Genomic DNA, 14,060 nt, shown 5'->3' on the forward strand with positions numbered 1-14,060 from the left:
ATACCACCACCACTACTGTACTACCATCTCTTATTGCCACTACTACTACTACTACTACTACCACTAAGTGAATCCCAATTTCTGTTATCTCTCTCTCTCTCTCTCTCTCTCTCTCTCTCTCTCTCTCTCTCTCTCTCTCTCTCTCTCTCTCTCTCTCTCTCTCTCTCTCTCTCTCTCTCGTACACACACACACACACACCCACAACGTAAGGAAAATAAAGGAAAAATCTTCAGAATCCATTTCATTACAATTCTTCTTTATGTTTCTTTTGCTAAAGTCGTATTTTTTTCCTTTCTTACAGTTTTCTTAATTTCTTACATTTCTTATTTTACTTTATTGATTCTTTTTAATTTTTTCTTCCTACTTATTTGATTATCCTTACTTATCTGCTTATTTATTTTACTTGACTTTTCTTATTTTCCTTCTTACTTGATTTATTCTTGCTTATTCACTCACTTGTCTTACTTACTTACTTACATGAGCAGGCCCTCAGTCCGGCACCAGGTGGGTCCCTGCTTTTCTCTTCTCCACTTAAATAGTTTACTTTAATTGAGAAAAAGAAAAAAAGACATAAAACACAATTTTTCCTTGGTATATTTTGGGTGTTTTTATTTATTTATTTTTTTATTTTTGACGAGTTTTAAAATGTATAATATATTTTTTCTCGCTTAATTTTTAAAACATACTGTACATTTTCTTAAACGTAGTAATAGATTTTCCTTCTTTTTCAAGGATAACTTTTCTTTTCAATTTTTTTTTTTAAGGCTGGTTTTTAAAGCTTTTCAAAACGCATCATATATATATTTTTTAAACTATTAATTTTTGGGGTGATTTTGCAACTTTTTTTGTCACATAAATTCCCCATTTTCTAAAAGCTACAAATAAACCTTTTCTTCTCCCACTCTTTAAACAATGACTAAAAAATCCATGTTTGCTGGACTAAACCTTCCTCGCGCTGAATTCCCTAAAGACGAGCGCTGTAAAGATGTAGCCACTAACTGGACGGCGCCACCAGTGCAGACCAGTGGCCGGCTGTGTGTGTGTCCAGGGAAGACGCGCCGCCGCGCCGCCCAGCACCGCCCTCACCCTGCCACCTTGCTGTGTGATAGAGGACAGCCCGCGCGCCCGCACTCACGCACGCCCCCACGCGCTTTTTTTTTTTTTTTTATGTGAATTAGTGTTTTTTTTTTATTATTTTTATCTGCGTTTTCAGATCCTATTGTTGTTGTTGTTGTGTTTGTTGTTGTTTTGTTGTTGTTTCATTAGTATTTTTTTTTTATTTACATATATTCCCAAATTCAGTTACTAGTGACATCCTTTTCCATTCACATTTTGAAACAACTTTTTATTTATTTATTTATTTTATTTATTTTTTATTTTTTCGCTACATTCAAGTACTTACCTTCCAGTCTTTGTCAACATCTTGCCTTACAAATTTCAAATAAAAAAAGTGAAGAGCGAGAGATAACAATTAATGTGACGAAAATTGAAACGGTGAATACAGCGTGGCGTGCGTGGGTGCGCGCGCGATGGTTGTCCACATGTACTATAAATAAGCTGTATTTGCGTGTGTGTGTATTAAATGTTGTAATTAACCACTCAATCACTTGTGTGTGTGTGTGTTTGTGTGTGTGTCGTGTGTGTGTGTGTGTGTGTGTGTGTGTGTATGTGTGTGTGTGTGTGTGTGTGTAATAATGATGATATAATGACTAATATGATTTTTATTAAAGATTAATGATTAGTTTGTAAGTCTTTTTTTTATCATAAAGTAATGTAGATTCTCTCTCTCTCTCTCTCTCTCTCTCTCTCTCTCTCTCTCTCTCTCTCTCTCTCTCTCTCTCTCTCTCTCTCTCTCTCTCTCTCTCCCATTTTCACCTTTTCTTCCTTCTTTCTGCTCTCCCTTCATCTTCCTCTTCTCCCCTCCCTGCACACACACACACACACACACACACACACACACACAGGAGCATCGTGACAGCGCTGGTGCGTAACAACGTGAACACCGTGGTGGACATCGAGAAGATCCTGAAGCAGCTGAACGGGACGCAGCCCGTGGCGTGCAGGCTGGAGGGCGTGCAGCTCACCAGCGTGCAGGGCGAGCGGGACTCCTACCTGGCGGGCGTGGTAATCCTGTGCGTGCTGCTGGCGCTCATCTTCCTGCTCATCATCCTGTGCTACATGTGGTCCATCTGCCCCCTCTACCGCGTCAGGTGTGTGTGTGTGTGTGTGTGTGTGTGTGTGTGTGTGTGTGTGTGTGTGTGTGTGGTGTGCCTACCTGGCTGCCTGGTTGTTGGCTGTCTCTCACACCCTCCACCCCCCACAGGAAGAGCCGCAAGGTGATGGCAGACGAGGGCGGGCCAGACTCGGAGCGCGTGTCTTACATTCGCGTGGACGAGCGCGGCGGCTACCGTGGCTACGAGGAGGAGCGCACCTGGTGGGACTACCTGCCCGCCTGCTGCACGGACGCGGCGCTCTACCTGGGGGTGACGCCTCCCAAGCGAGGCGGCGGCCGCATGGCCTGGAGCGGCGACGAGCGACAGCGGTACTGGCAATTTGGCGGCGGCGGCGAGGGCGTCCCCGTGGACGAGAGGGTGATAGGGTCGCGGCGCCCCGGCGGGCGTGACCTGGTGCTGCTGGAGGACCTGGACGAGGCCCGCCTGCAGCAGCAGCAGCAGCAAGGCGGTGCAGGCCGCGTGCTGCGTGTTGACTCCCGCAACTCCTTCACCTCGCAGGACCCGCGCCGCACCTTCATCCTGCGCGACGCGCGCGGCCTGCCCCGCCTGCCCGACACGGTGCGCGAGGGCGAGCACTACCTGGTGGAGGACGTGGACGGGTCTCCGCGTGGCGTCAGGATGGACGACCCACGCCTGCGCCTGGAGGACCCGCGCACGCTGCGGGTAGAAGAGCCGCGGCCCGCGCCTCCACCGCCACCCGCGGCCGAGGAAGATTCATCTTACGCTCGGCCGGGAAACGGGGAGGACCTCCGACTTCACGCCAGCCCGCCCGGCGCCGCGCCCCGCGATGACGGGGCCGCGGGCCGGCGGGGCCGCCCACCCAGGCAGGCTGGCGGGGGGCCGGGGGGAACAGGACGACGGAGGGGACGAGGCGCGCACTCAGGCATGAGGACGCGGGGGGCGGGGAAGGGGGGGCGGGGGCGGCGGGGCCAGCCCCCCCCTAGCAGACGTAATGATCCAAACGGAGGTTCACGGGGCCGCGGTGCCCGCAGGGGCTCCCGCCGTGCCCCGCCTTCGAATCAGGACGCCGATACAGGAGGAGACGAGCAGCCTGCTGGAGGCAGAGGCCAGCCGCTCCTCCAGACGCGAGACGCAGCGGTCCAGGCGACCGACCCGCCAGGAGGAGGATGGTGGGGGACCTGGGAGCCCCGAGGACTGGTCCAGCTCGGCGGGGCGCCGGTCCACGCGCCTGGCGCAGCCCGCCAACTCCCTCTACCAGCACAACAAGGCTTCTATTATGCGCTTCGAGACCAACAAGGCGCGTATGGAGGAGGGCGCCGCGCAGGAGGCCGCCGTGCCCCGCCGCGCCGCCACTACCTCAGCTCCCGAGGGCCGCCGCTCCTCCAGCCTGGACGGGCGCCGTTCCCACAGCCGGGCTGGGGGGGAGGTGGCGCGGCGGGCCCCGGGGTCGGGTCCGCCTGGCCTGGCGCGGCGCGGGTCACTGCCCTCCCTCTCCCTGGAGACTACCGGGCTGGAGCGGGAGGCCGCGCAGCGATCCTTGTCCCGGCGGGGGTCGCCGGGCCCCCAGGACCTGCCCGCCGCTGACGGCAGGTCCAGACACTCCTCGGAGGAGGACGACGAGGAGCCTGTGGGGCGCCGCTCCAGACCGCGGGCCAATGCGCGGTACATGCAGTGGTACAACCGAATGCGAGACCGAGGCCAGCACGACCCGCGTCTTCCTGATGACCCTCGCCTCCACGACCCCCGCTACCCTGAGGACCCGCGCCTGTACGATCCCCAGTACCAGGACTCCCGCTACCAGGACCCCCGGTACCAGGACCCCCGGTACCAGGACCCCCGGTACCTGGACCCGAGGTACCGCGACCCGCGCTTCCAGGACCCCCGCTACCCTGACCCCAGGCTGCAGGACCCCCGCTTCCAAGACCTCCCCCACCTGGACGACCCGCGCTTGCAGGACCCGCGGGTTCAGGAGCAACGGTTCGAAGAGCCGCGGCTGCCGGAGGCTGAGGCGCGTCTGCTGCAGCAGGAGTTCGTGGGGCCGCGGGGGCCTGAAGAGCGCAGGGCGCGGGTGTCTGAGGCGCGGCAGGCGGCGGAAGGGTCTGAGTCCAGGCCCGCTGCTCCCCCCGAGGGCCCGCCGCCTCCAGCCCCTGACAGCAAGGAGCAGGAGGTGGATGCTGAGCTGCGAGCCCTGCTGGAGGAGGAGGCGGCGCGGGGCGGGGGCGGGGGTAGCCCTGAGGGGGGCGTGGGACGCGCGCGGCGGCCCAGGAACCACTTGCTGGAGAAGAAGAGTATCTTCACCATCGCCTACGACGACATGCACACCAGCAACCTGAGGCCAGAGAGTGCCGCGCCCAGCGAGGCGTAGCGTGTGTGTGTGTGTGTGTGTGTGTGTGTGTGTGTGTGTTTCTGTGTTTCTGTGTTTCTCTCTCTCTCTCTCTCTCTCTCTCTCTCTCTCTCTCTCTCTCTCTCTCTCTCTCTCTCTCTCTCTCTCTCTCTCTCTCTCTCTCTCTCTCTCTCGTGTGCTACGTACAAACTCAAAACAAAGTTAAGCAAATAATGTTTATCCTTCAAGCTACAACTTTAATTATAACAATAAATCATAAGTAATTATAATGATAATAGTAATAATAATAGTAATCATGAATAATAGTACTACTACTAATAATAAGGGAAGGAAGAAGAAGAGGAGGAGGAAGAAGAGGAAGAAAAAGAGGCGTTACTTTAATATTCCTATAGTTACTTAGATATTTAAATTGTAACTTTATCTTTGTTTTTTAAGTCTTTTCTCAAACTTTTCATCCACTTATATTTTCCTTCCTCTCTTTATTCTCCTCTTTTTCCTTCGTTTCTTAAGTCTTTTCTCAAACTCTTCATTCACTTATCTTTTCCTTCCTCTCTTTATTCTCCTCTTTTTCCTTCGCTTCTGAAGTCTTTTCTCAAACTCTTCACCGAATTCCTTATCTTTTCCCTCCTCTCATTCTTTTCTTTTTTTTTCCTTTTCTCTCTTTCCTCCTCGTCTTGCCTCCGCGCCTCCTTCCTTACAAATATAGTACGTAAGTCTTACCAAACCGTGTACTAGCATTACTACAAACACTTTACTAATAAAAATACAGAGAAAAACACACTTATTTGTTCCCTTGCACTTAGTAGTAGTGGTAGTAGTAGTAATAGTAGTAGTAGGGATGGTGGTGGTGGTGGTGGTGGTATTAATAGTAGTAGCAGTAAGTAGTAGTGGTAATAGAAGATGTAGTGGTAGTGGTAGTGGTGATAGTAGTGGCAATAGTAGTGATATAATTTGTCGTTGTAGAGGTATTAGTCGTAGCAGTAGTAGTGGTGGTACTAGTAGTAGTAGGAGTAGTAGTGACACTGCTCTCTCTCTCTCTCTCTCTCTCTCTCTCTCTCTCTCTCTCTCTCTCTCTCTCTCTCTCTCTCTCTCTCTCTCTCTCTCTCTCTCTCTCTAAACACAAACTATCATTTTTTTTTAATTCATTTTATTTTGTTTTTGAAAAAATTCGTCACTGGTAAAAAAAAGGGTGGCATTCACATCCGAATTAAAATTTTCAGTCCATTGACTAATTTTTATTTCAGTGAGGAAATCAAGCTTCTGACAAGTTATTAAACGTCATTAGTAAGAGAAAGTGGTCAATAAATATACAAGAAGTAGTAGTAGTAGTAGTAGTAGTAGCAGTAGTAATAGTAGTAGTAGTAGTAGTTCCTAATGATACTTACGTCTGTGTGTTTCCATGTTACCACTAACAATGAATCTCTTCCCACAGTCTGGACACTCATAAGGTTTCTCTCCGGTGTGAGTGCGTCTGTGTGTTTTCATGTGACCACTTTGACTGAATCTCTTCCCACAGTCTGGACACTCATAAGGTTTCTCTCCGGTGTGAGTGCGTCTGTGTGTTTTCATGTCACCACTTTGACTGAATCTCTTCCCACAGTCTGGACACTCATAAGGTTTCTCTCCGGTGTGAGTGCGTCTGTGTGTTTTCATGCTACCACTAACACTGAATCTCTTCCCACAGTCTGGACACTCATAAGGTTTCTCTCCGGTGTGAGTGCGTCTGTGTGTTTTCATGTTACCACTATCACTGAATCTCTTCCCACAGTCTGGACACTCATAAGGTTTCTCTCCGGTGTGAGTGCGTCTGTGTGTTTTCATGTTACCACTATCACTGAATCTCTTCCCACAGTCTGGACACTCATAAGGTTTCTCTCCGGTGTGAGTGCGTCTGTGTGTTTTCATGTTACCACTATCACTGAATCTCTTCCCACAGTCTGGACACTCATAAGGTTTCTCTCCGGTGTGAGTGCGTCTGTGTGTTTTCATGTTACCACTATCACTGAATCTCTTCCCACAGTCTGGACACTCATAAGGTTTCTCTCCGGTGTGAGTGCGTCTGTGTGTTTTCATGTAACCACTATCACTGAATCTCTTCCCACAGTCAGAACACTGGAAGCGTTTCTTTGCCTCACTCTCTCTCACTTCCTTCATCTCGGCGTCTCCTCTCCCACGCCTCACCTCTGCTGCTGGAGAATGGAAGCGTTTCTTTGCCTCACTCTCCTCACTCTCGCTCACTTCCTTCATCTCGGCGTCTCCTCTCCCACGCCTCTCTTCTCCCTCTGCGGCACCCCTCCCCTGTCCAGCTGAAGGCTCTCCCGTTGCTGCAGGGGCGAGTGCAGGGCCATTTCGAGTGGCGGGGGTCTCCTGCGCGGGGGCTGCGTCACGCAGGTCGCCGTGGCCTGCCGCTTTCCTTTCTGTGATTATCTCTTCACCTTTTGGCGGCGCGGCAGTTACAGGGGGCGGGAAGTGTAGCGTGGCAGATGCCGGGGGTCGGTGAGGGTGGCGGCGCCCCCTGCGGGAGTAGTTACCCATGGGTGTGCAGGCTCTGCTGGGCACCTGTGACTTCGACAGTCCCAACTCGGCACCGTATTCGTCACCGTACCACACCATCAGCTCGCTGCCTCTGTAACGCAGGACACGTCACCCTCGGAGAGAGAGAGAGAGAGAGAGAGAGAGAGAGAGAGAGAGAGAGAGAGAGTGTGTGTGTGTGTGTGTGTGTGTGTGTGTGTGTGTGTGTGTGTGTGTGTGTGTGTGTGTGTGTGTGTGTGTGTGTGTGTGTGTGTGTGTGTACAGGTCAAAGTGCCTCACCTAGGAATGGCACGCAGCGTCTTGTAGTAAATGTGAGCCTTGTACTGGAATGCCCCCAGGTTGGTCTCTGCCTCACTCCGCGCACAGTTCACGTACCTCATCCAGTTACTGATGGTCGCGTCCACGGCGTCCACGCAGCACAGGGCATCACTCTGACCCCGCAGCTGTAGGAAAGGGAGGTGGGGGCCGTCAGTGCTTAGTCAGCATGTTATAAGGTCACGCGCACACACACACACACACTCACCCGCCACCCGTAGCCCGATTCCGTGCCCTCCTCCACTCTAGACAGGAGGCGACCCTCGTAAGGCCCAAAGACCAGGCGTGGCGGGAGGTCTGCAGCGGTCCACACTCCCAGCCCGGCGCCCTCCACCTGTGACGGCGCCACCTGGAGGGGCCAGGGGGCTGTGAGGCGCGCCCGCTGACTCACCCTGCCATCGCGACACACCTGAGCAGAGGAAATGGCAGGTAAGGCTGACAAGTTAAGAGCCACAGCTTTTTACCCCCTTCAGGTACTACCCTCCCTCTCTCTCTCTCTCTCTCTCCCCCCACCCAAGGCGCCCCAGTACTCACCGGTGTGTCCAGAACGAGGGTGAGGGGGTGCAAGGAGCACTCTCCCACCCACTCCATCTCACACTCCTCGCAGTCTGTAAAGAGGAAGGAAAGAGGCAGTGCTGCAGTGGTGCTGGTGTTGCTGTGTTTGGTGTTCATGTAGATGCAGTACAAGAAGTAACCAGTGTTGGGAGTTGAGTGACACACACACACACACACACACACACACACACACACACACACACACACTCACACAAGAAGTCATCGTCGGCAGGAATGTTATCTTCCTCGTAGCAATGGCGGCGGTTTCTCGGTCTGAGCGTCCTCCTCTGCCGCGCCGCTGTCTGCTCTGCCTGAGGACGGCTGGGGGCGCCTCCAGCAGGGCAAGACAGCGACAGCAGCGGCCCGGGTCCCTGCCTGCTCCATGTCGCCCGTGGTGTAGTCTCCATCTTGCAAGTGTTCATGTTCTCCTTGTCTTCATCCGCTGCTCCTCTTCTCTTCAACACTTTCTCTTCACTCTTCCCTTCCTTCCCCGTTTTCTTTGTCAGTTCCTCTTTGGTCTTATCTTGCTTCTCCTTTCTCTTCGTCTTAATCTTTGTCTTCTGTTGCTTTTCTTTGATCTCCTCTTCCTCCTTTCCTTCTGTTGTCTCCGCCTGTTCCTTTCCTTTGGCGTCCTCTCCTTCCTTGTCTCTGTCATCACCGCTCTCCTCCTTCCTGAGTTGGTTCTCTGTGGTGTTCTCTCTCATTGTTGCTTCCTCCTCTTTCTTCTTCAGTTCCCTTTGTTTGTCCTTCTCGTCTTCCTTCTTGTTGCTCTTCCTGTCCTCTGCCTCAACTTGTGTCACACTCATTTCCTGTTCCATTCCCTCCCTTCCTCCCTGCACCGCTCTCTCTCCCTCCCACGCCTCATCCCGGGGGCAGCAAAGCTCGGCGCGCCTCAGAGCCTGCACCATCTCGCCCAGCCAGGCGTCACACCCCCCGGGACTGGGCGCCTCGGCTGCCGATGCTGCCTCAGGGTCCTCCTTCGTCACCGCCTGGCAGCCGCTGCCGGGCGGTGACGGCGCCAGGGCCTCCGTCATGCCCTCGATGTACGAGCAGAGAGGGTCCAGGCTCCCGTCAGCCAGGGCAGAGAGGTAGGTGTCCAGGAGCACGCCTTCCTGCTGACGCGACGCCCCGAAGGCTCTGGCGGCGGCGCTGGGCACTGCGTTAGGCGAGGCGGGGAGGTTGTGTGACAGTGCAGACTGAGAGCCGCTGACAGCGGGTGACAAGCTGTCAGCTGGGTGACAGCCGTTGATGGCGGGTGTCAGGCTGTTCTCGTGGCTGTCAGCTGGGTGACAGCCGTTGATGGCGGGTGTCAAGCTGCTCTCGTGGCTGTCAGCTGGGTGACAGCCGTTGATGGCTGGTGTCATACTGTTCTCGTGGCCGTCAGCTGGGTGACAGCCGTTGATGGCGGGTGTCAAGCTGTTCTCGTGGCTGTCAGCTGGGTGACAGCCGTTGGTGGCTGGTGTCAGGCTGTTCTCGTGGCTGTCAGCTGGGTGACAGCCGTTGATGGCGGGTGTCATGCTGTTCTCGTGGCTGTCAGCTGGGTGACAGCCGTTGGTGGCTGGTGTCAGGCTGTTCTCGTGGCTGTCAGCTGGGTGACAGCCGTTGGTGGCTGGTGTCAGGCTGTTCTCGTGGCTGTCAGCTGGGTGACAGCCGTTGATGGTGGGTGTCAGGCTGTTCTCGTGGCTGTCAGCTGGGTGACAGCCGTTGGTGGCTGGTGTCAGGCTGTTCTCGTGGCTGTCAGCTGGATGACAGCCGTTGATGGTGGGTGTCAGGCTGTTCTCGTGGCTGTCAGCTGGGTGACAGCCGTTGGTGGCTGGTGTCAGGCTGTTCTCGTGGCTGTCAGCTGGGTGACAGCCGTTGGTGGCTGGTGTCAGGCTGTTCTCGTGGCTGTCAGCTGGGTGACAGCCGTTGATGGCGGGTGTCATGCTGTTCTCGTGGCTGTCAGCTGGGTGACAGCCGTTGATGGCTGGTGTCAGGCTGTTCTCGTGGCTGTCAGCTGGGTGACAGCCGTTGGTGGCTGGTGTCAGGCTGTTCTCGTGGCTGTCAGCTGGGTGACAGCCGTTGATGGCGGGTGTCAGGCTGTTCTCGTGGCTGTCAGCTGGGTGACAGCCGTTGGTGGCTGGTGTCAGGCTGTTCTCGTGGCTGTCAGCTGGGTGACAGCCGTTGGTGGCTGGTGTCAGGCTGTTCTCGTGGCTGTCAGCTGGGTGACAGCCGTTGGTGGCGGGTGTCAGGCTGTTCTCGTGGCTGTCAGCTGGGTGACAGCCGTTGGTGGCTGGTGTCAGGCTGTTCTCGTGGCTGTCAGCTGGGTGACAGCCGTTGATGGCGGGTGTCAGGCTGTTCTCGTGGCTGTCAGCTGGGTGACACCCGTTTATGGCAGGTCTCAGGCTGTTCTCGTGGCTGTCAGCTGGGTGACAGCCGTTGATGGCGGGTGTCAGGCTGTCCCTACACACACTCTTCAGCATAGCCAGGCCTCGGGGCACCACCTGTGGACACACACGTAGCACAACACACTATCGCGGTGACACACTCAGCCTCTGGGGTTTGAGGGGCGTTGTCATAGTATTGTAATGAACAAGAATTGTGGACATCTAAGGCATAAACACCGATAGGAGGCAGACTACTCATCTGTGCTGCCAGTGAAGGGCGTCACTCACCGTGGCGACGCGGTCACCCCGCTGCTGCAGTATCGCCGTGCGCCAGTGACCAATCACGTCCGCCTGGCCCCCACTCAGCGGCCCGTCAGCCACGCCAGCAGGGCGCCATGGCCTCGCCGCTCCACCAGGCCGCGTCGCCTTCCTGCACCCTGCCCGCGGCCGGCCCCGCCTCGCTCCGGGCACCGCAGGACGCTGAGGACTCCTGCACCTGCGAGTTTTGACCGGGGGCGCGAACCTGAAGGAGAGAGAGAGAGAGAGAGAGAGAGAGAGAGAGAGAGAGAGAGAGAGAGAGAGAGAGAGAGAGAGAGAGAGAGAAAATAAGTTGTATTATGTTTGTTATACACGGTGACACACACACACACACACACACACACACACTCTCTCTCTCTCTCTCTCTCTCTCTCTCTCTCTCTCTCTCTCTCTCTCTCTTTTCACACACACACACACACACACACATACACACACACACACACTAACTCATAAGAACATAAGAACATAAGAAATAAGGGAAGCTGCAAGAAGCGACCAGGCTTACACGTGGCAGTCCCTGTATGAAACACACCTACCTATTTCCATCTGTTATCCCCATCCATAAACTTGTCTAATCTTCTCTTAAAGCTCTCTAGTGTCCTAGCACTAACTACATGATTACTGAGTCCGTTCCACTCATCTACCACTCTATTCGAGAACCAATTTTTTTCCTATCTCCTTCCTAAACCTAAATTTTTCAAGCTTGAACCCGTTATTTCTTGTTCTACCCTGGTTGCTGATCCTAAGAATTTTGCTTACATCTCCCTTGTTATAACCCTTATACCACTTAAAGACTTCTATCAGGTCCCCTCTTAACCTACGTCTCTCTAGAGAATGTAAATTTAACCGCTTCAACCTCGCTTCGTAAGGAATACTCCTCATCCCCTGTATCCTTTTAGTCATTCTCCTCTGTACTGATTCTAATAGACCTATATCTTTCCTGTAATGTGGGGACCAGAACTGCACAGCGTAGTCTAGATGAGGTCTGACCAGCGCCAAGTATAACTTTAATATTACTTCCGGCCTTCTACTTTTAACACTCCTAAAAATGAATCCTAGTACCCTATTTGCCTTGTTTCTGGCTTCTATGCATTGTTTCCCTAGACGGAGTTCAGAGCTAACTATATATAACTCACCTAATCTTGCCACCGCGTGTACACCTCGCCGCCTCGTCACATTCAGGCGTCCACTCATCATCATCATCATCGTCATCATCATTATCGTCATCATCTTTACGCTTACGTCTCCTGCCGGGACCACCCAATTGTTGTTGTTGTTGTTGTTGTTGTTGTTGTTGCTGTTGTTGTTGTTGTTGTTTTCTAATGAAGTTTGGTGGTTTGTGCCACAATCCTGCAACACACACATGTACACTTGCTGGTCACACACACACACACACACACACACACACACACACACAGTTTTTCACATACTCGTATTCTGGTATAAGTATCTTGCAGGTGACATGTAATACATTTTTTTATTATTCTTTTAGTCATTCATTTATTCCTGTTCTTCCAAGCTGTTTGGGTTGTTATCCTCTCTCTCTCTCGCTCTCTCTCTCTCTCTCTCTCTCTCTCTCTCTCTCTCTCTCTCTCTCTCTCATTATTATTATTCGTTATTTGTTTTTTTTTACTTTTTTTTGCTCTCTCTACTTTCTTTTTTGACTTTTTCTCTCTTTAATAATAATAACAACCACAACAACAACAACAACCACAACAACAACAACAACAACAACAACAACACTCACCCACACTACTGAGTGCAAGATGGCCTCTATACAGGTTATCATATCTCTTCCTCTCAATGGGCGGCAGGTCCTCCCACACTCCAGCAGGGAAGTACCGCCGCACTGCCTCTCTCTCGCCCGTTTGTGGCTGTGTGGCCATTTTGTTCATTTTCTGGAGGAGCGGCGCCCCCCTCGTCTTTCCTCCGTCCCGCCTCGCCCTGTACTGACTGACTTGTGGGTGGACTTTTTGGCGCCAAATGTTTTCGCGCCAAATTTATTGATGTTATTATTGTTATTATTATTATTATTATTATTATTATTATCATTATTGTTATTATTATTGTTATTGATTGGTATTATTAATGCTTTTGTTATTGGTGTTATTGTTGTTTGATGTTTTATTTCTGTATTTATTTCTGTGATTTGAATATCTTAACGAATAAAATCTACGTGTGCATTGATCTATTATCATCACTATTATCATCACTATCATTATTATTATTATTATTATTATTATTATTATTATTATTATTATTATTATTATTGTTATTATTTTTTTTCCATTGTTATTCGTTTCTGTTAATGTTTCCATTATTAACATTTCTAAATCAACGAATAATAGTTATACAGTCTTCTCTTAATGTGTATTTTAGTTAATTTGATGATTCTAATTAGTCATCATTTGAATTAACGGATAATTATTTACCCAGTTTTTGAATGTATATTTTCGTTCTTTTAGGTTTTCTGATGATCAGTTTTTTTTTTTTTTCAAATCAATGAATAACCATGTTTTCATTATTACTATTATTATTATTATTATTATTATTATTATTATTATTATTATTATTATTATTATTATTATTATCATTTTTTATTACTATTACAATATATATTAATGTATTTAATGACTTGTTTTTCTTTTGTCTGCGAATCCTTTCCTTTAATTAACTTTTGGAAACATGGTAAAAGGACAATACATTCCTTCTATCCTGTATAATTACTGAATTAATAATTATATAATCACACCAGCAGCCAGAGGAACATGAAAAAAAAAAAAAAATGAGAAACTTATTTACTCTCTTCTACTTAGTAATGGTAGTGGTGGTGGTGGTAACGGTATTACTGGTAGTAATAGTAGCAGTAGTAGTAGTAGTAGTAGTAGTAGTAGTAGTAGTAGTAGTAGTAGTAGTAGTAGTATCGCTTGCGTCACTAACTGGTACGTGGGACAACAATAGTAAGCCAAATTCTCAGAATCAGTGATAAGAATACAAAAAATAATGGGTTCAAGACTGAATAATAATAATAATAATAATAATAATAATAATAATAATAATAATAATAATAATAATAATAATAATAATAAAGTTAATAAAGACACAAGAAAGAATTTTATCTCAATTATACTCAGACATATCCAAAGATATTCCTTCTTAACTTCACTTATTCTGTGTAACTATTTCACTGATAATTATATAATCACACCAGTAGCCTTAGGAGGATAAAAGATAAATCAACATCGTTCTTAGAAATGTTGTGTGGGAATAGATAATAATATTCAAACTTCCCGCGAGAATGACGTCACTGGGAGCCGCCATTTTCTTGTCTCACCTAGGATCTTGACTCCCGGACAGCTTCCTCTACTACAAATATTCAACACAATTACAAGACTAAATATGATAAAAAAAGAATCATGAATATTATGTTACAA

At 50.1% G+C, this 14,060-nt stretch overlaps 2 protein-coding genes across 5 annotated transcripts in view; one reads left to right on the top strand and one right to left on the bottom strand.

Moving 5' to 3' along the window:
- LOC135094208 (cadherin-86C-like) overlaps window positions 1–3,914 on the top strand; it is a 53,271-nt gene extending 49,357 nt beyond the window's left edge. For all 3 annotated transcript variants that reach the window (XM_063994066.1, XM_063994068.1, XM_063994067.1), the window contains 2 exons: window positions 1,966–2,211; window positions 2,325–3,914. In XM_063994066.1, coding sequence (XP_063850136.1) covers window positions 1,966–2,211; window positions 2,325–3,780 — 1,702 coding nt within the window. In that variant the 3' untranslated portion in view covers window positions 3,781–3,914. The remainder of the gene's footprint in view (window positions 1–1,965; window positions 2,212–2,324) is intronic.
- Window positions 3,915–5,741: 1,827 nt separating this feature from the next.
- LOC135094207 (histone-lysine N-methyltransferase PRDM9-like) lies at window positions 5,742–12,588 on the bottom strand. 2 transcript variants are annotated; one of them, XM_063994063.1, is made up of 8 exons: window positions 12,374–12,588; window positions 11,763–11,976; window positions 10,597–10,831; window positions 8,154–10,425; window positions 7,922–7,995; window positions 7,596–7,796; window positions 7,352–7,515; window positions 5,742–7,166 (listed from the first exon to the last, which is right to left on the bottom strand). In XM_063994063.1, the coding sequence occupies exons 1-8, from the start codon at window positions 12,519–12,521 to the stop codon at window positions 5,912–5,914; spliced, it is 4,563 nt and encodes a 1,520-aa protein (XP_063850133.1). In that variant the 5' UTR covers window positions 12,522–12,588; the 3' UTR covers window positions 5,742–5,911. The 2 variants fall into 2 exon arrangements, with proteins under 2 accessions (XP_063850133.1, XP_063850134.1); XM_063994064.1 differs by lacking the exon at window positions 11,763–11,976.
- Window positions 12,589–14,060: the final 1,472 nt, after the last annotated feature.

This window comes from Scylla paramamosain, chromosome 45 (genome assembly GCF_035594125.1).
Source record: "Scylla paramamosain isolate STU-SP2022 chromosome 45, ASM3559412v1, whole genome shotgun sequence".
NCBI classification, from domain to species: Eukaryota; Metazoa; Arthropoda; class Malacostraca; order Decapoda; family Portunidae; genus Scylla; species Scylla paramamosain.

Coding starts and splice junctions, on each gene's coding strand:
- LOC135094207 (XM_063994063.1), bottom strand. CDS start 12,521: ATGAACAAAATGGCCACACAGCCACAAACGGGCGAGAGAGAGGCAGTG. Junction 11,977..12,373: donor TCTTGCACTCAGTAGTGTGG/GTGAGTGTTGTT, acceptor TGTGTGTTGCAG/GATTGTGGCACAAACCACCA. Junction 10,832..11,762: donor ACACGCGGTGGCAAGATTAG/GTGAGTTATATA, acceptor TCTCTCCTTCAG/GTTCGCGCCCCCGGTCAAAA.